Below are 22,323 nucleotides of genomic sequence, written 5' to 3'. Positions count from 1 at the left end.
TATTTGTTACCCAGCAGAAGAGCCCCTCTGTCTTAAGCAGTCTCTGACTAGCAGTCAGGTCCTACATCCGCTATGTGAGAATGGCATGAGGCTGAACATATGGCTTTCCGTGCATAGCAATGCAGTCTGCTACATGAAGTACTGCTTCCCTTGAAGTAATCCTGTAGAAAACGATTCAAAACTGCACTTGCAATCAGCTTCAAGGAAAATAAACTACTTGGTACTAAAAATAAGTAGTCAGCACTCAGATATCAGTTATCCAGATACACATCAGTCACGTTAGAACACCCTTGTGTTAAGAATAAAATCAATCCCCATTATATATATATATATATATATATATATATATATATATATATATATATATATATATATATATATACACAAATTAAGAACATAAAAAAGTTTACAAACGAGAGGAGGCCATTTCAGCCCATCTTGCTCGTTTGGTTGTTAGTAGCTTATTGATCCCAGAATCTCATCAAGCAGCTTCTTGAAGGATCCCAGGGTGTTAGCTTCAACAACATTACTGGGGAGTTGGTTCTAGACCTTCACAATTCTGTGTAAAAAAGTGCCTCCTATTTTCGGTTCTGAATGCCCCTTTATCTAATCACTTACCCGTCACACGTGATTTTTGACTCCGTCACCAGTTTTCTGATACAAAGCCCATCTCTTCAATGTTACAATGTACTTTTTAAACTGTCACAGCCCACGTTTTTTGTTCTATTTTTCTGGCATGGCAAATTATTCTGTCTTTATTATTGTGCAGTTACGCAGCGCTTTCTCCAAAAACAAAGTGAAAGATTAAAGCTACTGTAATGTAAAAGTTAATTCATCATTAAACCGTTTTAGATACTGTGATGTAAAAAAAAAAAAAAAAAATACATCTGATCTTTAGTTGCTTTTATATATTTTCATTTGCAAGTGAACTGTGACATTAGGATTTTAACGAGCACTATATTTTGCAATTTTGAATACTGATTTCAGATAGTTTTAATTCTAGAAATTATTTTATTTATTTATTTCCTAAATTGCATTGCCTTCTACGTTTTACGCACTTCTGTGCATTAATTTTGCCGTTGGGTCCTTGATGGGGAATTTTACATAATGCTAGTCCAATACATACTGGATTTAAAAGTATGTGCTGTATTATAGTGCACGTGTCATCTATTTTGGCAAGTGATATTTTCAGAATCATATTGTTCTGAATTAAAATGCTACTTGTTAAATATAGTACTGTACCAACAACCAACTACAGTATATCTAAATGGAAGCCTACATATTTAAAAGTATTTTCAGCTATGTATTTTTTGACATTGTGTCTATGATCACTGAAAAAAGGACAAGTTTTTGTCTTACTATTGTGTTATTCCCCCAACTCATGCACTAACAAATTCCAATGAAAGAATCAATGAAGCTCCTCTGGATGAAAAACAAAACCAACAGGAGGACCGTCTTCAAATAGTTAAACATTCAAGACAGATTGATGTAAATATCCTGCCTTGACCCTGCTGAATCAAATCTTCAATGATCTAACATCATCCACCTCTAGTGATATGTCCGATAAGAAAAACAAAAATAAATAAAACAGCAGCAGTGCCAAGGAAAAGAAAATACGTCTCCCTACACAGTTCCTCAAACCCAAGGGGTTGTCCGAGTGGTAGGGGGCTGGTTACAGCATATTCACCTGCATACACGTCAAATCTGGTGAAATAATCACATATGCATCACGCTCGTTTAACCGTCACTGAAGTCAAAATTTTGTAAGGTCGGACATGTGAGTGCTGACTAGTACATTTCTTTGACAAATCCTTAACAGTTTTACTTGAAGTATTAAACACTGGTCGCCAACAATTGGGTGTTTAATTACAATCAGAGCAAGAAGTATAACTATTATTGAGTGTCAAACTTGAGCATGATTTATGACACTAATAGAGATGGTGTTTGCATGGCATTTTAGTAAAAACTTTGAAGTCGGGCACCCTGAATTATGCAGAACAGTTCCTGATCAATAAAAACCACCCAAGTTTGTGTAAAAAAAACCAAACTGTTTAATGGAAGCCTTTGAAAACACATTATACAGAGACAGCATTCAAACCTACCACCATACAGACAGAACAGAGGAACTATCTGTACAATGTCATAGAAAATGCATCCACCAGCCACCAGTTTAAGAACAGAACACTGGTGAAGAATTAACATTGTTAACAAACCATTTGCATTTTACTTATTGCACGGTGGCCTGCTTCTTCAAGTTATAAAAAGTTATCTCCTAACATCTTTACATTCTGTCTCAAAGTCCAAACCGCTCTGCAGTTTTACAATAAACAGAACAGCTCCTTCAGGGAAAAAAAAGTGACCCAACACTGACTATACAGAAACAAAATTAGAAGAGAACCCACCATCAGAGATACTGACTGAATGTACAGATAAATACAACTCACTGCCTCATTTAAAAAAAAAAACAAAAAAAAACAAGTGAAATGACTGAAGAAACAGCTGCTTGGGTGTTACTGCGTTTCTTAGGTGACACTGTTGAGAACAGATATCCACACAAACCCAAGCAGCTGTTTCATCACTTGTTTCAGTTGGAATTGGTAAGCTAGCCCAACCGACAAAGACCCTCAGCCGAGGAAAGCTTGATCCGAATAATCGGTTTGTGCAGCACTAACAAAAAGATATCCTACGTAAAGGGGCATCACTGTAGGTACTGTGTGAAGACTACCACTGGCTTTAAGTGGAGCATATGTTGATCATTTGGTAGATGATGCAGTGGGGAGATTTCCTCAACCTCACAATACAGCAATGAATACACTCCAATCCTGTTAGTCAAGACCACCCCCAGTCTCCTTAATCCGTGTATCTACAAGAACAGGTTTTGTTAGTGCTGGGACCTTTAATTTTCTTGAAGTGGTGGCTGGTCCTAAACAAATCATTTAGAATTTGTCAGCGATAATCTCCACATTAACTTAAAACAAATACAGGCTATTGATGAAAGGCGGAGAAATGAACAAAATTAAAAGCAGCTATTCTGCAGCAGGTTCCTCAATGCCTTCAGCAGTTTTGTTGGCGTCACCACCTTCATCAACAGGGATCCCCTCTTCTTCACCCAGCTCCATTCCCATCTCTTCCTCCTGCATCTCTGCAGTTTGGGGGTCCCCCCCTTTCTCCTCAGCAGTAGCCCCCTCTCCCTGCCGCTGCTCCTCCTCCTTAACCTCTTTTTCCCCATTCCCATTCTTCTGTTCCCCCTCCACCAGACAATCATTCATATCCCCTCCCTCTGCATTCTCCTGTTCCCCCTCCACCAGAGACTCATTTACATCCCCTCCCTCTGCATTCTCCTGTTCCCCCTCCCCCAGACTGTCATTCAGATCCCCTCTCTCCACATTCTCCTGTTCCCCCTCCCCTAGACTGTCATTCAGATCCCCTCCCTCCACATTCTCCCCTCCTTCCTCTTCTTGATCCTCTTTACTGTTTGGGTCGTATACAAAGGGGTTCTCTCCCTGTGGAAGAAAAAAGACAGATATGGTTGTAAATGCATGTTCATTTCAAAGGAGATATTTTCTTCTATCAAAATAATAACAGACATATTTTTAAGTTTTCTGTTTTGCAAACCGCAACACAATGAACCTCATTGCAAAAAGAAAGTGAACATCATTGTATTTGTGGGAGTTATGTCCCTTGTCCCTTAAAGGGTTAACCAGGTCTTGTAAGCCAGTCTTTGGCTCTTGTACGTTCAGCTCTTACCTTCAGGTACTGGTCCAGCTTCTTGCAGATGACTTTGTGGTTCAGGATGCTCCGGGCAACAGACATGCTAGCCCTCTTGGACTGTTCCATCATACCCTGCGGCAACAACAACATTATGGTCAGGAGCTTACTTCAAGTCAAACCATTTGTCATTGAATTTAATATTTATACATAATGGAGCAATCAGGCTTCTCTTCTGAGGATTGAATGTATATTACTAATTATCTCCCAGTGTTTTAAACTCACACTAGCTATGCTGCACCCAGTCCTGGGTTTCAGAACTTAAGTTATGTCATTGAAATGACCAGATGCCAGTAGTTTGTTCATAAAACTAAGGGAGGTACAATTTAACAAAAAATAATAAAGTGAATTCTCAAAGTCAATTTCAAGCCATGATGTCCAACATTACAAGTCAAGTCCTCATTGGAATCTATTAACCACAATTCCACTTATAATTTCTCAGTGTAGGTCTTGCACCCGGTTCTATATAAAACAGGTTCTATAGAAACAGATTAAAAAGATTACCATCAGCTTTGTCATTTATTTAATAACTTGTTTAACTGTCCATATCAAGTCAACAGTAGTTGATGTGTCAATACAGCATACATGAACACGCTCGACTGTAGTAGAGGTAGCACCAAACCCTTATAAACACACACTGCAAGTGTTACCTTGCGGTTAATGTTGTGCTCATGGGATTTCAGGTGCTTCTGGATCAGTCCGGGCTGCATGGGGATGAACAGGTCACAGGCAGCGCAATGAGCAGCCTCCACCTTCCGCACAAAGTGCTCCATACCGATATCTGCAGGGACACAACACAGCGTGTCACATACCACAACTTTACAAAAACGCGAACGCCAACCAGCAAAACTAACCAATCTAATGCACTGAAGAGTCATGAGAAACACAACAAAAGGAGGATCTGCACAAGCAGCTGGCAAGAGGGAAACGCAAAATATTAAAGCAGGAATGGATCAGACTGCTACATCTTCTTTCCATCCCTGCAGTGCATGTGTGTTTTTTCGTCTCGATTGAGTTCTTTCCCTCTAAAGACGCCTCTAACGCATGCTTACCCCGAGTGAGGTCCTGTTCCTTGTAGATCTGGGTGATAGCGGCGCTGATGTTGTCAATGTGGCCACGCCTCTCCTCTGTCCGCTTGCTTTTGTTTAACAGGTATTGCTGTGTGCAAAATAAAACGGTAATTGTAAAAGGACTTTGACGTGTGCTTAAAAAGATGCTTCTACATACTTCCCAGACTAATGCTAAATTCTGTTCAGGAGTAAAAAGTAGCCTGTACCCAAGTATATACCCTTATGTCTAGGTGCACAATCATACAATAATCCAGTGTGCTGCACATGTATTTTATTTAAGTGCATCATGTACAACCTGCAGCCTGCTGAGCAAGACCACTGTCTTACTCAAGAAGTAGGATTAAAAAGATCTAAATTGCCAAAGTAGATCCAGCTTTAACTGTATGCAGAACAACCAAAAATAAACTGGTACAATTATTTACAGGACAAGCCTTTATCATAAGGCTGGTTCATAACTGAATCATGCAACTGTTGCCGAGGGGCGGGGTCTCTAGTCTTGTGCCACAGTCTGCAATACTGGCATGATCAAGCTACTGTGGCCTACACCAATGTTTTTTTCCTGACCGATGCACACACACATTAACACAGTCCACACTTGTCAGCCCATACCTGCAGGAAGGCGGCTGTGGGGCTGGACAGCTTGGTGGCGAGGAACTTGAAGTGGTCCTTGTGAAACTTGCTCTCCAGGTGACTCTTCATGTCGTCATCGTAGTAGGAACGGAACTTGCACACCGAGCAGGCATACTGCACCCTGCCAGGACAAACAGAGAAGGAAAAACTGAATCACATTTCAGGATTATCATCAAGTCAGTTTGCCCTGGCCTTGAGGGAGCACCCTTTCTGTTAGGGGTGATGGAGGGAGAAATTAAATCTCCATGCCTCAAGTCTGCCATGAATAGATTTTTTGTTATCCAGAGATTTAAAAGAAAACTATTTCACTTGACACAATGGCTGTTTTCACAGGCCAATTACTTTATATAAAACATCAGGCTGTCCAGGAATAAATGCAACCTGATTTGTGAAACTATCCCCAAAAAAACAGACGAGAGGCTAGTCCATTAACCTACTGCACTGCCAAGCCAAACAGCGGGTCAGTGTCAGTTTAATGTCAATTACAGTAGTCCTTCAAGGGTTACATTTGAAAGGGCAACAGTTACCTCTCGATAAGCCGGCTGCGTTGCCGCCTCTTCTGCTTCTCCTGGGTCTGCTTGCTGGCCTGCAGCTTGAGTTTGATCTGGTTGATCTCCTCCTGCATTGTGAGAGCTGTGCCACACAGAGAGACATGAGCACATCAGTGACAAAGAGGCACAGCAGCCACATTCACTCCTACAATTGCCAGGGCTGTCAATTGACAATTAGAACCAGCATCCAAAACATAAAAAAGGAGATTACCACAAACTACCATACTGATCAGTGTTTATCCCTTACAGAATCAATAACCTGTGCTAAAGAATGTCCTGAGCAAGTTCCATCACAACTGGATTATCCATCCACTCTCCAGATGTATGCAGCGTGACAGACACCTCAGCTACATCTCTGCAGGGGATTAGGAGAATATCAAAATAACAGGTTTGCTTACCATCTTCCCCATCCGCTGTACCTTCACCTTCCTAAAAAAAACAGAGGAATTACTATTGGCATTTATCATCCATTAACTAAAAGATTGCAATAAAATATTATAAACCCAGAGCATGCATTCATTCGGTTACACTAATACACTGTACACAGAAGAGAATTTGTTTATTGGTAATGCTTTAACTTCATCTGAAATTGACCCAAATCTGGGAGGCAAACTAACAAACCAAACCAGGTAGACAATGTTTCAGCGTCCAAAGACCTGGGACGGCCATAATGCAATATTATAACAGCACCGAGCCCCCTGATGTAGCAGGTAAGTATTCTTACAGCTTTAGGCTTGGCTTCCTCAATGTCTGCTTGTGCTTCCTCAGTCTCCTTCTCTGCAAGATAAACAAACAAAGCGGAGTCAGAGCCCCTCACGCTACACAAAATCAACACAGCGGCCCACACGCAACACACAATCAACACAGCACCCCACATGCAACACACAATCAACACAGTGCCCCATACAATCAACACAGCGCCCTGTACGCTACACACAGCATCCCACACACTACACACACTCAACACAGCGCCCCACACAATCAACACACAAACACAGCGCCCCACACAATCAACACACAAACACAGCGCCCCACACACTACACACAAACACACAGCGCCCCGCACACTACACACACAGCGCCCCGCACACTACACACACAATCAACACAGCGCCCTACACGCAACACACAAAATCAACACAGCGCCCCACACACACACCCCACAAGCACAGCGCCCCCCACACACACTATACAAACACAGCGCCCCACACACACTACACACAATCAACAAGGCGCCCCAGACACCAGGGCATGAATTACAGGGCAGGATCACGTATTTTCCAAGTTGCTCCCGCATATCTGCAACTTTCAGTGAAGGAAAATCCCGCAGAGAGATTAAGACACCAAGTTACTGTGTTTTTCACCCAATTTAGAATGCATGAAACGCTACAACAATCTATAAGGAAGCGGGTGTCAGTATGAAAGCACTATGAGTCGCACTCTGACGAGTTCTGGTTAAAATAAATAAATGAATAAAAGGAGTGCTGGATATTTTAAGTGCCGTGAGACTTTCTCTCGTAGGTGATTCTCTGCTGCTATCTTCAAGGAATACAGAAATTCAGTACACTGGAGTAAGTAAACAGTCTTGAAAAAAAAAAGACAATATTAAGTCTAAATAAGTGACTTTCGATTTCCGCACATATTACTGAGGCATCGTAAAAGCCACCTACATGTTAAAAGTACAGACTAGCTCTCCAAAGACGTATTCAGCATGTGTATGCGGTACTGCTAGCCAGAACTACAATCGCCTGTTAAGCCTCTCATGTGACAGATCTGGTTTAGTTTTGAGTCTACTGCTCCGTCAATGTACCAGCTAGACTGAAAGCTTTGGAAAGCTCAGCAGCTCAGCTTATTTCAAAGCAACACCAATGCCTTCATAAACTGCATAAACACAGCGCCCCACACACATACAATCAACACAGCCCGCCCCGCCCCCCAAAATCAACCACACACCCCTCAATACTGTCAGGTTATCCACAGAGCATACACTAGCACTGAAAGTTCTTTTAAAACGACGTGTTCACAATATTTGTTTAACACGGGGGACAGAAGGTAGACCGTCAGGTTTCCGCAGTCTAAAATGAGCCCACAGGACACACAAGGCCAGAGCACTTACCATTTCCCAAATTGAATTCCAGCTGTTCCTTTTTTGCTACTTTGCTCTCTGGTGCATCCCCGCTGTTCTGTGGCTGCTTCCTCTTATTTTTGCCGCCCTTCTGCACCTTTGTCTGTGGGAACACAATACAGTGAGAGTCCTCCCCTGCAAAGATATACACTGTACAACACTGCCTTACCCACTGAGGATAACCTACCCTCACAGTCTAGGACAAGGGTGCCTTACACTATTCAAACCAGGGTTGTGGAGTTTAAAATGCTTAAACATAAGCCAAAACTAGAATTTACCATACCGTTGTCTAAAACATGCAGGTCAGATAACCTTTGTGTTATCACAGTAGTATGTGCATACAGTAGGGCAATTTATTTCACATTCAATAACTCTTCAGTCTTTTTCACACATGCAGTACACCAGTGGTTCACAAACATTTTACCAGCGGCCTACCTGTTCATCTGCATTGGGCACTGTGGCCCACTATTAGCGTATAAGAAAAATGACAATTCAGAGCGTTTTAAACCTGTAAATAAACTGAATCCAAATGGTTCTTTTTTTCAGATGAATCTTAGTTTTTCTTCATTAGTATTTTATTGTTGCTTCTCGTAATATATATCTTTAACTCGCTATAAAAAAATGAGTGTTCTTTTCATACTGCAGACAGGCTCAGACGTTAATAGATAAATGAACTGATCACTTGTTAATACATGGGAATTGCTGTTCACAGGGATGGTACTGCCGCCTCTGAGGAATGAATTTAGAAATACGTTCCCAATGTTTTCAGACCCATCTTTACAAGGGCAGCAGTCTCGAGGGTAACGACACATTAGAACACACACTTGCAATTTTCATGCTCAAAAGTTTGTTACAATGCCTTGTTTCCAGCGCCAGTCTCCAGGTACAGCTGAGCTGCCAGTCTGGGAGAGCTGTAGTGGTGTTTCCACTGACGCTCAGCTACACCTCAGACAGCACAGTGTTGTATCATACCCAACCTCCCAAAATGTGCAGAAACATTTGCTAAAAGAAAGCATTTTGAACAATGACTGCTGTTTTCCACCTCTTCTGTTACTGGTCGACTGAAGACTACTGACAGCTGAGCATAGACTGAAAACAAAACACACTAATGTTTGTTCAACTTTTCTCATCTTTGTTTGCATATATTGAATCCATCCCACAATCCAACGTGATCTTTTACTGCCGCACTGTGACCTTTCAAGAACAAGCAGTTAGAAATCTGAAAGGGTCTGACGATCACGGAAATCCTGCGGCAGCTATTCAGCATCGAGATAAAAGAAATCGAAAAATAAAGATTAATACTACTACTAATAATAATAAAGTGACCTTTACTGCAGCACTACTACTTCCAGAGTCAGCTGTACCTGACAATTCCACTGGAACACAGACAACCATCTAACTACACCTCATCCAGACCGGCCAGCTCATCTATACCTGGGGACAGGCAGTGCAAACGAGGCCCTAGAGGTTGCACAGAATGACATTATATAGGAGACTGCATGCCAAAAATCCACTTTGAGTTAGTCATGCCTTCCTGCGCTTACAATATTAATCATACCTTATATTTAATCATATAAGCCAACAAATGCAATAGAAATTGTGTTCCATATTAAAAAGAACATTTCAGTTACAAACTGAGTTTGAAATTCAAAACTATCTTCCTTCCCTATACAAGGAAAAGGACGGGGGAGTAAAAAAAAAAAACTGCACCAACAAAAAAAAAAAAAAAAAAAAAAAAAAAAAAAACAGCAGCGCAAACCTAAAGATTTTATACAGTGTCAAGACCCAGAGAAGAAATGAAACCCAACTGGGCCACAATTCATACCATGTTAAATAAATATTTTAAAAAAGTTCTTGCAGTCCACACAGCACTTGGATAGTGTGGTGGGTTTGCTGGAGTGCTTTTAAAGTAATAAAGGGATTGATTTGGCAGGAGGGGTGTGTGTAAGGCATGAGGAGTAAGACACAGGTGTGTGTGTGTGTTTTTAAACACAGATACTTACTCTGGTGGGCACCCTCTTCCTCACACGCTGTCTGTCGGCCCCAAACCCTGCAGCGCCTCCGAAGCGCCTGTCCCCAGGGGAACCCTTTTGGAACGCACCCATCTCGGGGTGCATGTCGTGGGAGAAAAGCGAGGGGGGCCTGCCCCCTGGGGAAGGGCCACGACTGCTGCCACTGCCCCGGGCTCCCGTTCGGGGCTCGCTCCACCTGTCTCCAAACCCCCTGCCGGCAGCTCCTCCCAGGCCGCGTTGAGAACGGCCGGGCCAGCCCTGGCCGAAGTTGTCCCGGGGTCTTTGGCTGTGGGCGTGGCCCGATCCGTAGGAGGGCATGGCAGAGGAGAAGGAGGAGGAGGGGGCGGGGTTACTGAAGCGCCCAGCCGCGTAGGAGCTGCCGCCCCGATGTTGGCGCTGTGGGTCCAGTCCCCCTTCACTGTAACCGTATGCAGATCTGTAGAGATCACGGTGGTTCAGTGAGGCGGACCGAGAGTCGTAGGACTCGTATTGGTCAAACCTGAAAGAGGTTCAACAGCAAACAGGTCAGGGCAATCCTACATCTCCACTGTGAGGTGCTGTGCAGTACAGACAGAAAGAGATATAGCGTATTACTTTGAATTAACGGTGCGGCAAGTTTTATTTATTTACAGTGCTAAAAACAGCTGCAGTGCTTATAAGTACTATGGTTTTCAAACGGCAGTTTGTTATTGTGTTTTTTTAGGGTATTTCAGGGGCGTATATTGAGGTTTATTTCTGCAGATTCATCTTGCTCATGATGGCGAAGAAGTCCTATAACTTTAAACTGAAAGCTGTTGAGCTCACAGATCAGTGTTTGACGAGGTGAGGTCACATACCAGTGTAGCATGGCGAGTGAAACCAGAAAGAAATGTCAATTTAACACCCAGGAGGTAGATTTACTTTCCCTTTCTTTTCTTACAGCAGCTTCACAGAGTCACAGGGCTTAACCCTAATACATGGTGTGGTTCTATCTCTTCAACCAACAAGACAACTAAGCGCTCAGTCTCCTGGTCCAGGCAGGGCTTCGGTGAGGAAGAGCAGTTGATCAAATGGCTATCCCCCTAAACAGAAACGCCACAGGGAGAGCGAAACTAGCTTCTGTTCCCCATTGACAGTCCAAAACACCACACTCTCTGAACTTCCTGTCTGGATCAGGATTCTGAAGAGACTATTCGCTAAAATACCATGCATACACCCAAAACAGAAATGCATTTAAGAAACTTCAAGAATTAATCATACAGGCTCCTGCATTACAACAAAAACTACTTTACTTGCCAATTTCTAAATATATGTATTTTAGTGCTGCTGTATTTACTCCTACACCAGTATCAGTACATAGTGCTGTGTACCTAGGTATTCTTTTCTTTTTGTTTTGGTTCCACAACCTTTACAGAAAAATACCGGTATGCTCCAGTGTGCAATTGTATTTTCAAATACATTGAATTCAAGGTTATTCAATTAATTTTGTTTCTATTTGTAATGTGCGTTTCTTTATTAAGTGCTGCATTTATCTGAGCTGGGGCAAGAAAAAAAAGGTACATGCTTCATTATTGAGCAGCGTTTACTCGAGGGCAGCATCTATTACAAATCAGATAGCTGAGTGCGGCACTCATGCAAGGGCGGCGGTAATTCAAAGTAATACAGTATATACAAAAATGTAATAAAAATCAAGGCAACCTTTTAAGATAGCCTTTAAAAACACATTCAAATAAAGGGGTGAACAAAACAGTACAACAAAACTATGTTAGATCAAGAGGTTCTAGGACAGTAGGGGCTGATCTTTGCTGGCGTGGGCATCTGTGATCAGCCGCTAAGGTCAGGGCGCTGGCTCAGGGTAAACTGGAGAGCATCGGGGGAGAAACCAGAAAGATGGCTCGGCCAATCCAGTCAACTTCAGAGGTTTGAGAGATCTAACCATTGCGACTCTACAGAGCTACAGCACAGCGAGAAACCCTGCTCACAATTGCAAGACAGGCGCAAGTGACGCGCCCCCAAGATTTTATTCCACATGGGCAAATCTTGGATTTAAGAAAGAAGTACAAGTTAACTTTCCTCTTTGTTGCTCCTATGATTACACAAATATGCAGACCCTCCCACCCAGTAAATAAATGAAAGGTTTGAAATTTGTTCTGGCACCATTAACAGCTGTTCTGGTTTCTCTCATTGAATAGATTCATATTTCAGATGTAAAACGCAAATAAAACATTTAAGACGCACTGGGGCAGACTTCGAAATGAAGCCTCTAATTAGACTATATCCTGAAAGCATCTATTTTTAAGCTCACATATGTTCCTGATTTGCATGCTAACCAGTGACAGCTTTCTCAAATACCGTAATGGAGTAAAGGAAAACAAGTAACAGAGGACCAAAATGAAAGCCAATGGGCAGATGCAATACAAAGACGTACGAACATACACTCTTATTAAAAAAAAAAAAAATAAATTCCTGTTGATTTGCAAAAAAAAAAAAACTAAAACAAAACACCCCAACTCAAAGCTGTTCCCTGGGAGACCCATACAAGAATGACAGATCTAGTGAATATATTCCTACACAAATTCAGCAACTTATATGAGGTTTAACATAGATTTATAAGGCTTCTGAGCCAAAGAAAAAACTAAAAATGTTACGAAGCAAGAATAAAAACAACCATGCGGCAGCCTCTAAACAAACCAGGAATCCCCTTGAAGCCCCTCCATCTACATTGCGTACCCCTAAACCCATGTGATTGGGGGAGAGGGTAGGGGTGAAACGTTACCTGTCTCCCTGCCGACCGCCCCCTCCTCCCATCGTCCCGCTGTCGCCCTCTAGCTGCGACAGCATGTCGAGCCGCTGGTTGATCTTGGCAATCACTGCGTCCGCGTTGGTGCCGGTGCTGGAGAGGGAGGAGCCGAGGCCGCTCTGCTTCGGGAGCTCCCAGCTCTTCGACTGCATCCCGTAACCACCATAGCTGCCCGACCCAGAGGAGTCCTTCTGCCCATAGCCATAGTCGTAGGAATCGTAGCCCCCTGCAGACCCTGCAAGGACAGCAGCCAAGTTAGCAATGCAGCAGGTGTGGATTCATGAAGACTATGCTGTCTCCCTTCCCCATCACAGGGGTGGAAAGAAGACTCCCACTGCATAGCAGTTTGATCCATTCCTGTTTTTACTATGAGGATGACTAGCCACAGTGTATATGCAATAAGCTCAGCTCTGTCTTAAGCTCGTAGTGGTTCAAACTTCTGACAGTCTTATTTCCACCCTGCAGACTGCACAAGACAAATAATTTAATTAGGGAGAGTGTCACAACTGAAGGCAGTTAGTAAATGATCCTGGATAATTGATCACTAAAGCGTTCATTAACCCTTATACTGAACACATTGACTTTACCTCTGTTACTGGTTCCAGTGTCCCAGCTGGAGTAGCTTGAGGAGTTTCCATACCCTGTTAAAAAAATGATAAAGCTTGTAAGAGCATCCAGTCCTGGCTTTCAGAACTCCCCTTGTTCAGTGGATTATTGAAATGACCAGGTGCCATGATACTGAACAATCAGGCCTCTGCTAAATCTACTCTGAACTGAGTGTTTCATGCGGCTATAAGGGAGTGACAATTTATTTTAACCCTCCTGATCACTTATGTATTACACTAGATTGAAAGCGGTTCTGAACCCCAAGACTGGGTGCAATAGGGCTCCTGATCATTTCAATAGACTTCCGTCAAACGAAGGAGGCTACAGTGTGTATGTGTTTTTTTTTAATTTATAAAATCACAAAGTGGTACCATATGTATAAAAAGTTTAAATGCCAAGTCTAAACTGCTAACTTCGTAATACCGCGGTAAATATCTGATTTACAATTACTTTGTCCGCATTTCATATTAACTCAATGTATCTTCAGTACGAATTGTGTGTACGGTTCGTTTATGTATTTATCGGTACACTACTGGTGGGTTTTGGAAACATTGCCTCGGACTATAAACCGGCCACAATAAATATTTGTAACAAACGGTTACCTTTTCACGTTTCAAATATTTACAATAGATAAAACGACTGGCCCACTTTTTGCTAGGCTGGTTTGCTTTGCTAGCACCGGTTCCTAACACAACTGATCAATTACTTCTTTTTCTAAGACCAGGGTCGTTGTTGTTTTCATGCTTGCTCAGTAAATCACTGCAATACAGGAGGCCCAGCCCAAAGCCATTGCCATCCGAGCAAAGAAGAGGGCCATTAACAGCGGCGGACATTTTGTATTGTGCTGCCGTTACTCTCGCCATCTTAACTGTAAAATTGAACGCACGCTTTTGTTTTGACTTTACAGACCGCAAAACATCTGCCACAACTGTACGCTGCATGCATGTATACGCACCGTGCATTTATCAAGTACGAGCGGCAGCGAGCCGCTGGGTTTGCTATTTATTTTACTGTGTAATGCACCTCATGTATCCGTCATCATCACCCTAGTATTGAATCCAGCACCGCATAAAGACTGGGCAACGCTGACACTGTAATTTACGAAACGGAGATAGCACAGTTCTCTAGGTGAATATCAGTATTGTTTGTTTTTTCCCACATTGTTGATTTAATTACCAAAGTGGCCACATAGAGCCGTTTTCCTTACCCGCTTTGTATCCACGGCTATCCATTCTTCATCGATGTCTGATCCAGCTGCCGGAAGTGGGGGGACTATAATAACAAAGACAGCACGCCCCCCCCGAAACGGATTGGCTGAAGGAAATAAAAGGGATATTTTAATTTGGTAATGTGGCCGCCATTCAAATTTATGTAAATAGGGGTGGGGGCGGGACATAAATAACACGCACTGATAGGTTAACAGAATCACCGTTCTAACGCCTGATTGGGTGGAGTGGTTGCGCTATTTGTAACAGATGGCTATGGTTTTTATGGCTGGGGCTATGTGTGTGGCAGTGGCAGAGTCAGACTTCAACCCATTCAGTGAAAAAAATCAGAACACAAGTTAAATAGAACATTACAAAAGCAGGTAGATGCCAATTAAATGCCAATTTGGGAAAAGACATCAGTGTTGAATAAACACTCAGCTGACACAGGGTTATTAGAATATGACTCCATGTACACCAGGACAGTTTAAGACAGTTCAGGCATTTCAACTCACATGTTTTACCTGTCCCAGGTACCTTTCACAACAGGACTACACTTACCAGAATGCACTGGGGTGTGAATTGAAAAGCCTGAATTGTCCCAAACAGCCTCCCTGGTGCATCAGCACACACAGCGCCGGCGATGCTGACCCCAGGGATCAGCCAAAGTGCAGCCTCCTTAGCGCCTCAGCATGGCAGCCGACTGGAATGAGCTGGGTGGGCACATCTCAGGGGGTTTCGGATGGGCACCTCCCGTCTGAAATGTAAATCAAAGCAATTCAAATTACTTTTGAAGATACCAGCGCTTTACTGTTCATTCTGTTCTAACTGCAGCACAGCATGTGATCTCATTGAATTTTAATGACAGCCTAAGCAGGATATTCAGCTCAGTGACACAGCATTTGAAATGATCAGGGATAGAAATGAGACTCTCCTATTCCAGGTTTTACTATGCGCTTCATTAGCCCCCAGTGCATCGGTAACAAGCTCAGGTGTGTCTCGTTACTCTCACAGTAAAACCAGAAATGGATCAAACTGTCTTATTTCCACCGCTGAGGAATGCACAAGACCAGAAATAATTTTTTAATTAGGGATGGAGTCACAATTGAAGGCAGTTAGTAACAGTAGCTCCGGAACAATATTTAAAAATGGGGGTGCTGAAAGCCATTGAACAAAACTGTAACTGCAGTATATGATGGAAGCCATGCAAAGCCAGGGGGCTCTGCCGCACCCCCAGCACCCCTAGATCCAGAGCCCCTGCTTAGTAACTGATCACAGAAGTTTCAAAGTTCCTTGTTCAGGTATATTATTGAAATTATATTAAATAACCAGGGCACTGTTACTGAGTGTTTCATGTGGCTATAAGGGAGGGACAGTTTATTTTAAAGCAAACTCATGGCTCCTGATCATTTCAATAATATACTTAATTGAACATGTTTCTGAAACCCAAGACTGCTTGTCGGGCTAGTGTGAGTTTGTAATCCTGCTGAAACTCCTGGGTCCTGATCATTTCAATAATAGACTTCATTGAGGGGAGTTCTGAACCCGAGGACTGGGTGCAGCAGCAGCAGGGCTAGTGTGAGTTTCTAACCCTGCTCAAACTCCTGGCTCCTGATCATTTCAATGATAGACTTCATTGAGGGGAGTTCTGAACCCCAGGACTGGGTGCAGCAGCAGCAGGACTAGTGTGAGTTTTCAACCCTGCTCAAACTCCTGGCTCCTGATCATTTCAATGATAGACTTCATTGAATGTGTTTCTGAAACCCAGGACTGGTTGTCAGGCTAGTGTGAGTTTGTAATCTTGCTCAAACTCCTGGCTCCTGATCATTTCAATAATAGACTTCATTGAGGGGAGTTCTGAACCCGAGGACTGGGTGCAGCAGCAGCAGGGCTAGTGTGAGTTTCTAACCCTGCTCAAACTCCTGGCTCCTGATCATTTCAATGATAGACTTCATTGAGGGGAGTTCTGAACCCCAGGACTGGGTGCAGCAGCAGCAGGGCTAGTGTGAGTTTGTAATCCTGCTCAAACTCCTGGCTCCTGATCATTTCAATAATAGACTTCATTGAGGGGAGTTCTGAACCCCAGGACTGGGTGCAGCAGCAGCAGGGCTAGTGTGAGTTTCTAACCCTGCTCAAACTCCTGGCTCCTGATCATTTCAATGATAGACTTCATTGAGGGGAGTTCTGAACCCCAGGACTGGTTGTCAGGCTAGTGTGAGTTTTCAACCCTGCTCAAACTCCTGGCTCCTGATCATTTCAATAATAGACTTCATTGAGGGGAGTTCTGAACCCGAGGACTGGGTGCAGCAGCAGCAGCAGGGCTAGTGTGAGTTTCTAACCCTGCTCAAACTCCTGGCTCCTGATCATTTCAATGATAGACTTCATTGAGGGGAGTTCTGAACCCAAGGACTGGGTGCAGCAGCAGCAGTGCTAGTGTGAGTTTCTAACCCTGCTCAAACTCCTGGCTCCTGATCATTTCAATGATAGACTTCATTGAGGGGAGTTCTGAACCCCAGGACTGGGTGCAGCAGCAGCAGCAGGGCTATCAAGCCATCTGTTACTGTTCAAAATGCATGGAATGAGAGTCCAATTTTTAATATTTAATTATTGGAATTTATACCACGTGGTACAGTGTCTATAAAAATAATAAAGAAAACAAAGTAATACCACCATACATTTAATGGATGTTGTTTATTTTTTTGTACTGCATTTCATATTAACTTGATTGACCGGTGCAGGCACCATTAGACTGGTATTGTACAGCCAGTGTTAAGAGCACCGTATGAATTGTTGTGTGCACTGTTCATTTCTGCAGGATACTCAGCACAATTGCAGTATTTGAAATGATCAGGGATGGAAATGAGACTCCTATTGCATAGCACTTTCACCCATTGCAGGTTTTACTACGCGTTTGATTAGCCACAGTGTATAGCTAACACATTACCTTATTAAACATGAAACCAGGAATGAATCAAACTGCTATGCAACGAGAGTCTTATTTCCATTCCTGATAATGATGATGCAGTGTTTGTTGACATGCTCAGCGATGTCAACATATCATGTGCGTCTTCGTTGGGGAAAACGTTTTCTTTTTTTTTTTTTTTTTTTACTGATACAACTTCTTCATCTTTTCCACTGTTTAGCTTTGCAAGGTTTTCAAAGGGAGGGGGCTTCTCACCTGAAGGAGCCTCACAGACACCCCCAGGCAGGTCCACACTGTGCATTCTCCTGGCTTTAGTTTTAATGGCATTCTCCTTCTTTGTTTTTTTCTCATTATTCAGTTGCATTGAAATGATATAGCTGGACCGATATGACATATTTTTCATGGTTAATAAAACCAAAACCTGATCTGCCTGTAAAGATGGAATGTGGTTGCTTCTTAAAGCACCTCCTCAGTTTGCTATTGGCTGTTTCCTTCTCTGCATCATCTGTGTCTGTCTTCCAGACGCTGCAACACACACAGTACAAGGTCCTGTATCTGTGAAAATAATGTATTCCCCAGTTTTCCGGGTAAATACCTGCTTCTGTTCTTTGGGAATCCAGAGCGTGTAAAGCTGGTGATGTTAAGCTGCATCAGTGTCTTAGACATCAGACAGACCCATATTTCACTAAAGCTGTTATTTTATTAAATAAATATATACCAAGAGTAAAGCCATGGATTTTTTTTTGTGTGTGTTTGTGACAGGACAGCGTCACGGCCCAAGCTGTTACTGGCAAGTGTTAGAGCGCACGTTTATTAATCCCACAAGGGGACAAAATCACAATAAACAAACAAATATAGTACAAGGGCCAAAATATAGTGTCAAACACAAAACTTACAACAGCCAGGCTGAGCTTCACTGGCTTTCCTTCTCCAAACACCACCCCCAAACAAAGGGGTGCTTGCTCCCTTTTTATACAGATGTCATTCCTAATTAGCACCAATTAACTCGTTAGGGAATGAGCTGTGATTGTGTGCAGGGATAGAATTTAACCCCATCGCTGCCACACTGTCAATCAGTATTTTTAACATGCTTGAGTGGGTCACATTATGGGTGAAAACTCTGAATCGAGGATATCAGTGACGATGGGCTAATGGAGAGCTGACCAACCTCTTTGGTTTAAAGGGCCAAACTGATGTCCAGGGAGTTCCTGGAGAGCTGCAAGGTCTATGAAGGTTAAACATATAGTGGGAGCACACTTGAGAATGCTGTGGCCCAGCACAGCTGCAAGGTAAGCAGTCGCAGGGAGATGTTTCCACCCTGGATACAGACGAACATGGAACTGATAAGGTGGGCTAAACCTGACTTTGTGCAGAAGGTGTTCTGTGGCTGAAACAATATCGCTGACACACCAAGGAATTGACAGTGTTTATTGTTAGGAGAACAGCGAAGCAGCAAAGTTCAGAAAGTTCAGCTTCACACACACACACAGGTAGACAAGCTAGCTGAATCCTCTCCTGACGACAGGCTAGGTAACTAGGTGCTACTTTATTGTGGCTAATGTTAATGTTTAAGCTATATGTGTGCAACTTGAATACTGGAATCAATAAAGGAAACTTGACACATCAGTTGGTATTGTGTGCACTCATTCACAGACATTGTGAATTCGTTCATTAGTTTCTTTACAGAGCCAAACAATACAAGTACAAGATTACAAATAAAGAAAGACTGCAACATAAAATAAGTTCAGTTTACTAAAAACGAAATGGCACACTGAACAGCAACAGAGACATTTAAAAAGTCAATGAGGGTTAACCTAGCTGCACTTAGACACAGCTTCAGTGTGACTGTGATCATGAAAACAGGAGTCATGTTTTCACATTTTGACTGTGTTCGTTTCTACCAAAGACAAGCCCTTGTCCTCTTTCAAAACCATTTAGAGCCTTAAATAAGATACTCCACTTCTGATCCAAGAGTCATATTGTGGAGCTCAGTGAGACACTTAGGGCTCAAATTATGATGTTTATAAATACACCCACTAGGGGGGGCTGTGACACAATATACTGAATTCCATAAGTTTTAATAAACAGCCAAAAAGCATTATGCATCAGACAAAAATGAACATATATATACATAACATAATCCATCTGCATGAAAACCTCAGGGCGTGTGAATTTCAATTTTAGGTCAGCAATCAGTGATATAGAAACAATAGGCACTCTTGTGTGAAAATGTTAAACCACTTTGTGCTTTAATTAAGCATTTGAAACCTATTCTATAAAGCCTCATGCATGTTCCCATTTGTGTCTACTTGTTCCTTTTCACAATCTTTAGTTTGCCTATTTGAACAGTTTTTCCAAGATGTTCAGCTCGTGATTTGATTTCATATGTGCAACAAATCAAAACTAAAGAAGCAACAGGGTGTTCTAATACGTTTGGACACTGCTGTATGTATACAACAAACTCTAATGCTCAAAGCATTCCCATTAAGGAGTGTTAATTGTAAAAATATATACTGTTTATACAGTGTCAGCATCCTGATTTAATTCAGAGTCTATTTCTTCTACACATTATTAGTGATGCGTGCATTAATATCACAACCATTTATTTAAACCCTTCTTGTGAGGGGTTATCAGAGTGGCTACCAGCCTTCACAATATGTTAACGTTTAGAAGCGTAAACATTTTTCCATCTTAAAGTTTAACTGTTTAAGATATCAGACAGTATCCACCCCCTGCCTTTCCCAAGGCAGGTAATGGGATTGTGGAAAGTGGAGTGTGGTAACCAGCGGTGTACCACAGGGATCAGTATTAGGTCCTCTGCTATTCCTAATCTACATTAATGATTTAGATTCTGGTATAGTAAGCAAACTTGTTAAATTTGCAGATGACACAAAAGTAGGAGGAGTGGCAAACACTGTTGCAGCAGCAAAGGTCATTCAAAATGATCTAGACAAGATTCAGAACTGGGCAGACACATGGCAAATGACATTTAATAGAGAAAAGTGTAAGGTACTGCATGCAGGAAATAAAAATGTACATTATAAATATCATATGGGAGATATTGAAATTGGAGAAGGAATCTATGAAAAAGACCTAGGAGTTTTTGTTGACTCAGAAATGTCTTCATCTAGACAATGTGGGGAAGCTATAAAAAAGGCTAACAAGGTGCTCGGATACATTGTGAAAAGTGTTGAATTTAAATCAAGGGAAGTAATGTTAAAACTGTACAATGCACTAGTAAGACCTCATCTTGAATATTGTGTTCAGTTCTGGTCACCTCGCTATAAAAAAGATATTGCTGCTCTAGAAAGAGTGCAAAGAAGAGCGACCAGAATTATTCCGGGCTTAAAAGGCATGTCATATGCAGACAGGCTAAAAGAATTGAATCTGTTCAGTCTTGAACAAAGAAGACTACGTGGCGACCTAATTCAAGCATTCAAAATTCTAAAAGGTATTGACAGTGTCGACCCAAGGGACTTTTTCAGCCTGAAAAAAGAAACAAGGACCAGGGGTCACAAATGGAGTTTAGAAAAAGGGGCATTCAGAACAGAAAATAGGAGGCACTTTTTTACACAGAGAATTGTGAGGGTCTGGAATCAACTCCCCAGTAATGTTGTTGAAGCTGACACCCTGGGATCCTTCAAGAAGCTGCTTGATGAGATTTTGGGATCAATAAGCTACTAACAACCAAACGAGCAAGATGGGCCGAATGGCCTCCTCTCGTTTGTAAACTTTCTTATGTTCTTATGTTATTCAAACAGGCCAAAACACTAGCCACCCAAGTGACCCAGATTTCACAGTTTAGACCCTCAAATTGACATTAAAATTGTCAGACCTGCACATAAAACTCATCTGCAAGATCACTGTTTTGGTGGTGATTGTACGTACACTACAGCCATTAATGGGCTCTTAATTCAAGTTGCAAATGAAATCATTTTAAACAAACCAATGCTGTTGTTTTCTTTTATCTTTCATTGATTCGAAATTTTAGGTCAGGTGAATAATTTAGGTCAGAAGATTGGTTGTTCATACACAGCAGATAGTCTGGAGCAGCATTCCAGTTGCTGAAACTATACATGGCAAGAACGATGCTGTCCGGTTCTCTCTGACGCATTGCAGTGAGTCTTAGCGAGACAGAACAACATCGCTTTTTATTAAGAAAGTTTACAAATGAGGAGGCCATTTGGCCCATCTTGCTTGTTTGGTTGTTAGTAGCTTATTGATCCCAGAATCTCATCAAGCAGCTTCTTGAAGGATCCCAGGGAGTCAGCTTCAACAACATTACTGGAGAGTTGGTTCCAGACCCTCACAATTCTCTGTGTAAAAAAAAGTGCCTCCTATTTTCTGTTCTGAATGCCCTTTTATCTAATCTCCATTTGTGACCCGTGGTCCTTGTTTCTTTTTTCAGGCTGAAAAAGTCCCTTGGGTCGACATTGTCAATACCTTTTAGAATTTTGAATGCTTGAATTAGGTCGCCACGTAATCTTCTTTGTTCAAGACTGAATAGATTCAATTCTTTTAGCCTGTCTGCATATGACATGCCTTTTAAACCCGGAATAATTCTGGTCGCTCTTCTTTGCACTCTTTCTAGAGCAGCAATATCCTTTTTGTAGCGAGGTGACCAGAATTGAGCACAATATTCAAGATGAGGTCT

The 22,323-nt window shown here is 42.2% G+C and overlaps 1 protein-coding gene across 1 annotated transcript; it reads right to left on the bottom strand.

Moving 5' to 3' along the window:
• Window positions 1–2,033: 2,033 nt before the first annotated feature.
• akap8l (A kinase (PRKA) anchor protein 8-like) lies at window positions 2,034–14,804 on the bottom strand. Its single transcript, XM_041241974.1, has 13 exons — window positions 14,749–14,804; window positions 13,523–13,576; window positions 12,912–13,170; window positions 10,148–10,655; window positions 8,136–8,247; window positions 6,744–6,796; window positions 6,418–6,448; window positions 5,996–6,101; window positions 5,448–5,589; window positions 4,821–4,926; window positions 4,419–4,549; window positions 3,748–3,843; window positions 2,034–3,503 (listed from the first exon to the last, which is right to left on the bottom strand). The coding sequence occupies exons 1-13, from the start codon at window positions 14,771–14,773 to the stop codon at window positions 3,027–3,029; spliced, it is 2,100 nt and encodes a 699-aa protein (XP_041097908.1). The 5' UTR covers window positions 14,774–14,804; the 3' UTR covers window positions 2,034–3,026.
• Between the last annotated feature and the right edge of the window lie 7,519 nt (window positions 14,805–22,323).

The sequence above is a fragment of the Polyodon spathula genome, unplaced genomic scaffold (assembly GCF_017654505.1).
Source record: "Polyodon spathula isolate WHYD16114869_AA unplaced genomic scaffold, ASM1765450v1 scaffolds_864, whole genome shotgun sequence".
NCBI classification, from domain to species: Eukaryota; Metazoa; Chordata; class Actinopteri; order Acipenseriformes; family Polyodontidae; genus Polyodon; species Polyodon spathula.
Note: the sequence above shows the minus strand (reverse complement) of the source record. Positions and strands in the feature narration are given on the sequence as shown.

Excerpts from the sequence above, each read along its gene's own strand:
- akap8l (XM_041241974.1), bottom strand. The coding sequence starts at position 14,773 with ATGGATAGCCGTGGATACAAAGCGG. Across the intron at positions 8,248-10,147 it reads GGAAGAGGGTGCCCACCAGA|ACAAAGGTGCAGAAGGGCGG; the intron begins GTAAGTATCTGT and ends GTGTTCCCACAG. Across the intron at positions 4,550-4,820 it reads GGAACAGGACCTCACTCGGG|ATATCGGTATGGAGCACTTT; the intron begins GTAAGCATGCGT and ends GTGTCCCTGCAG.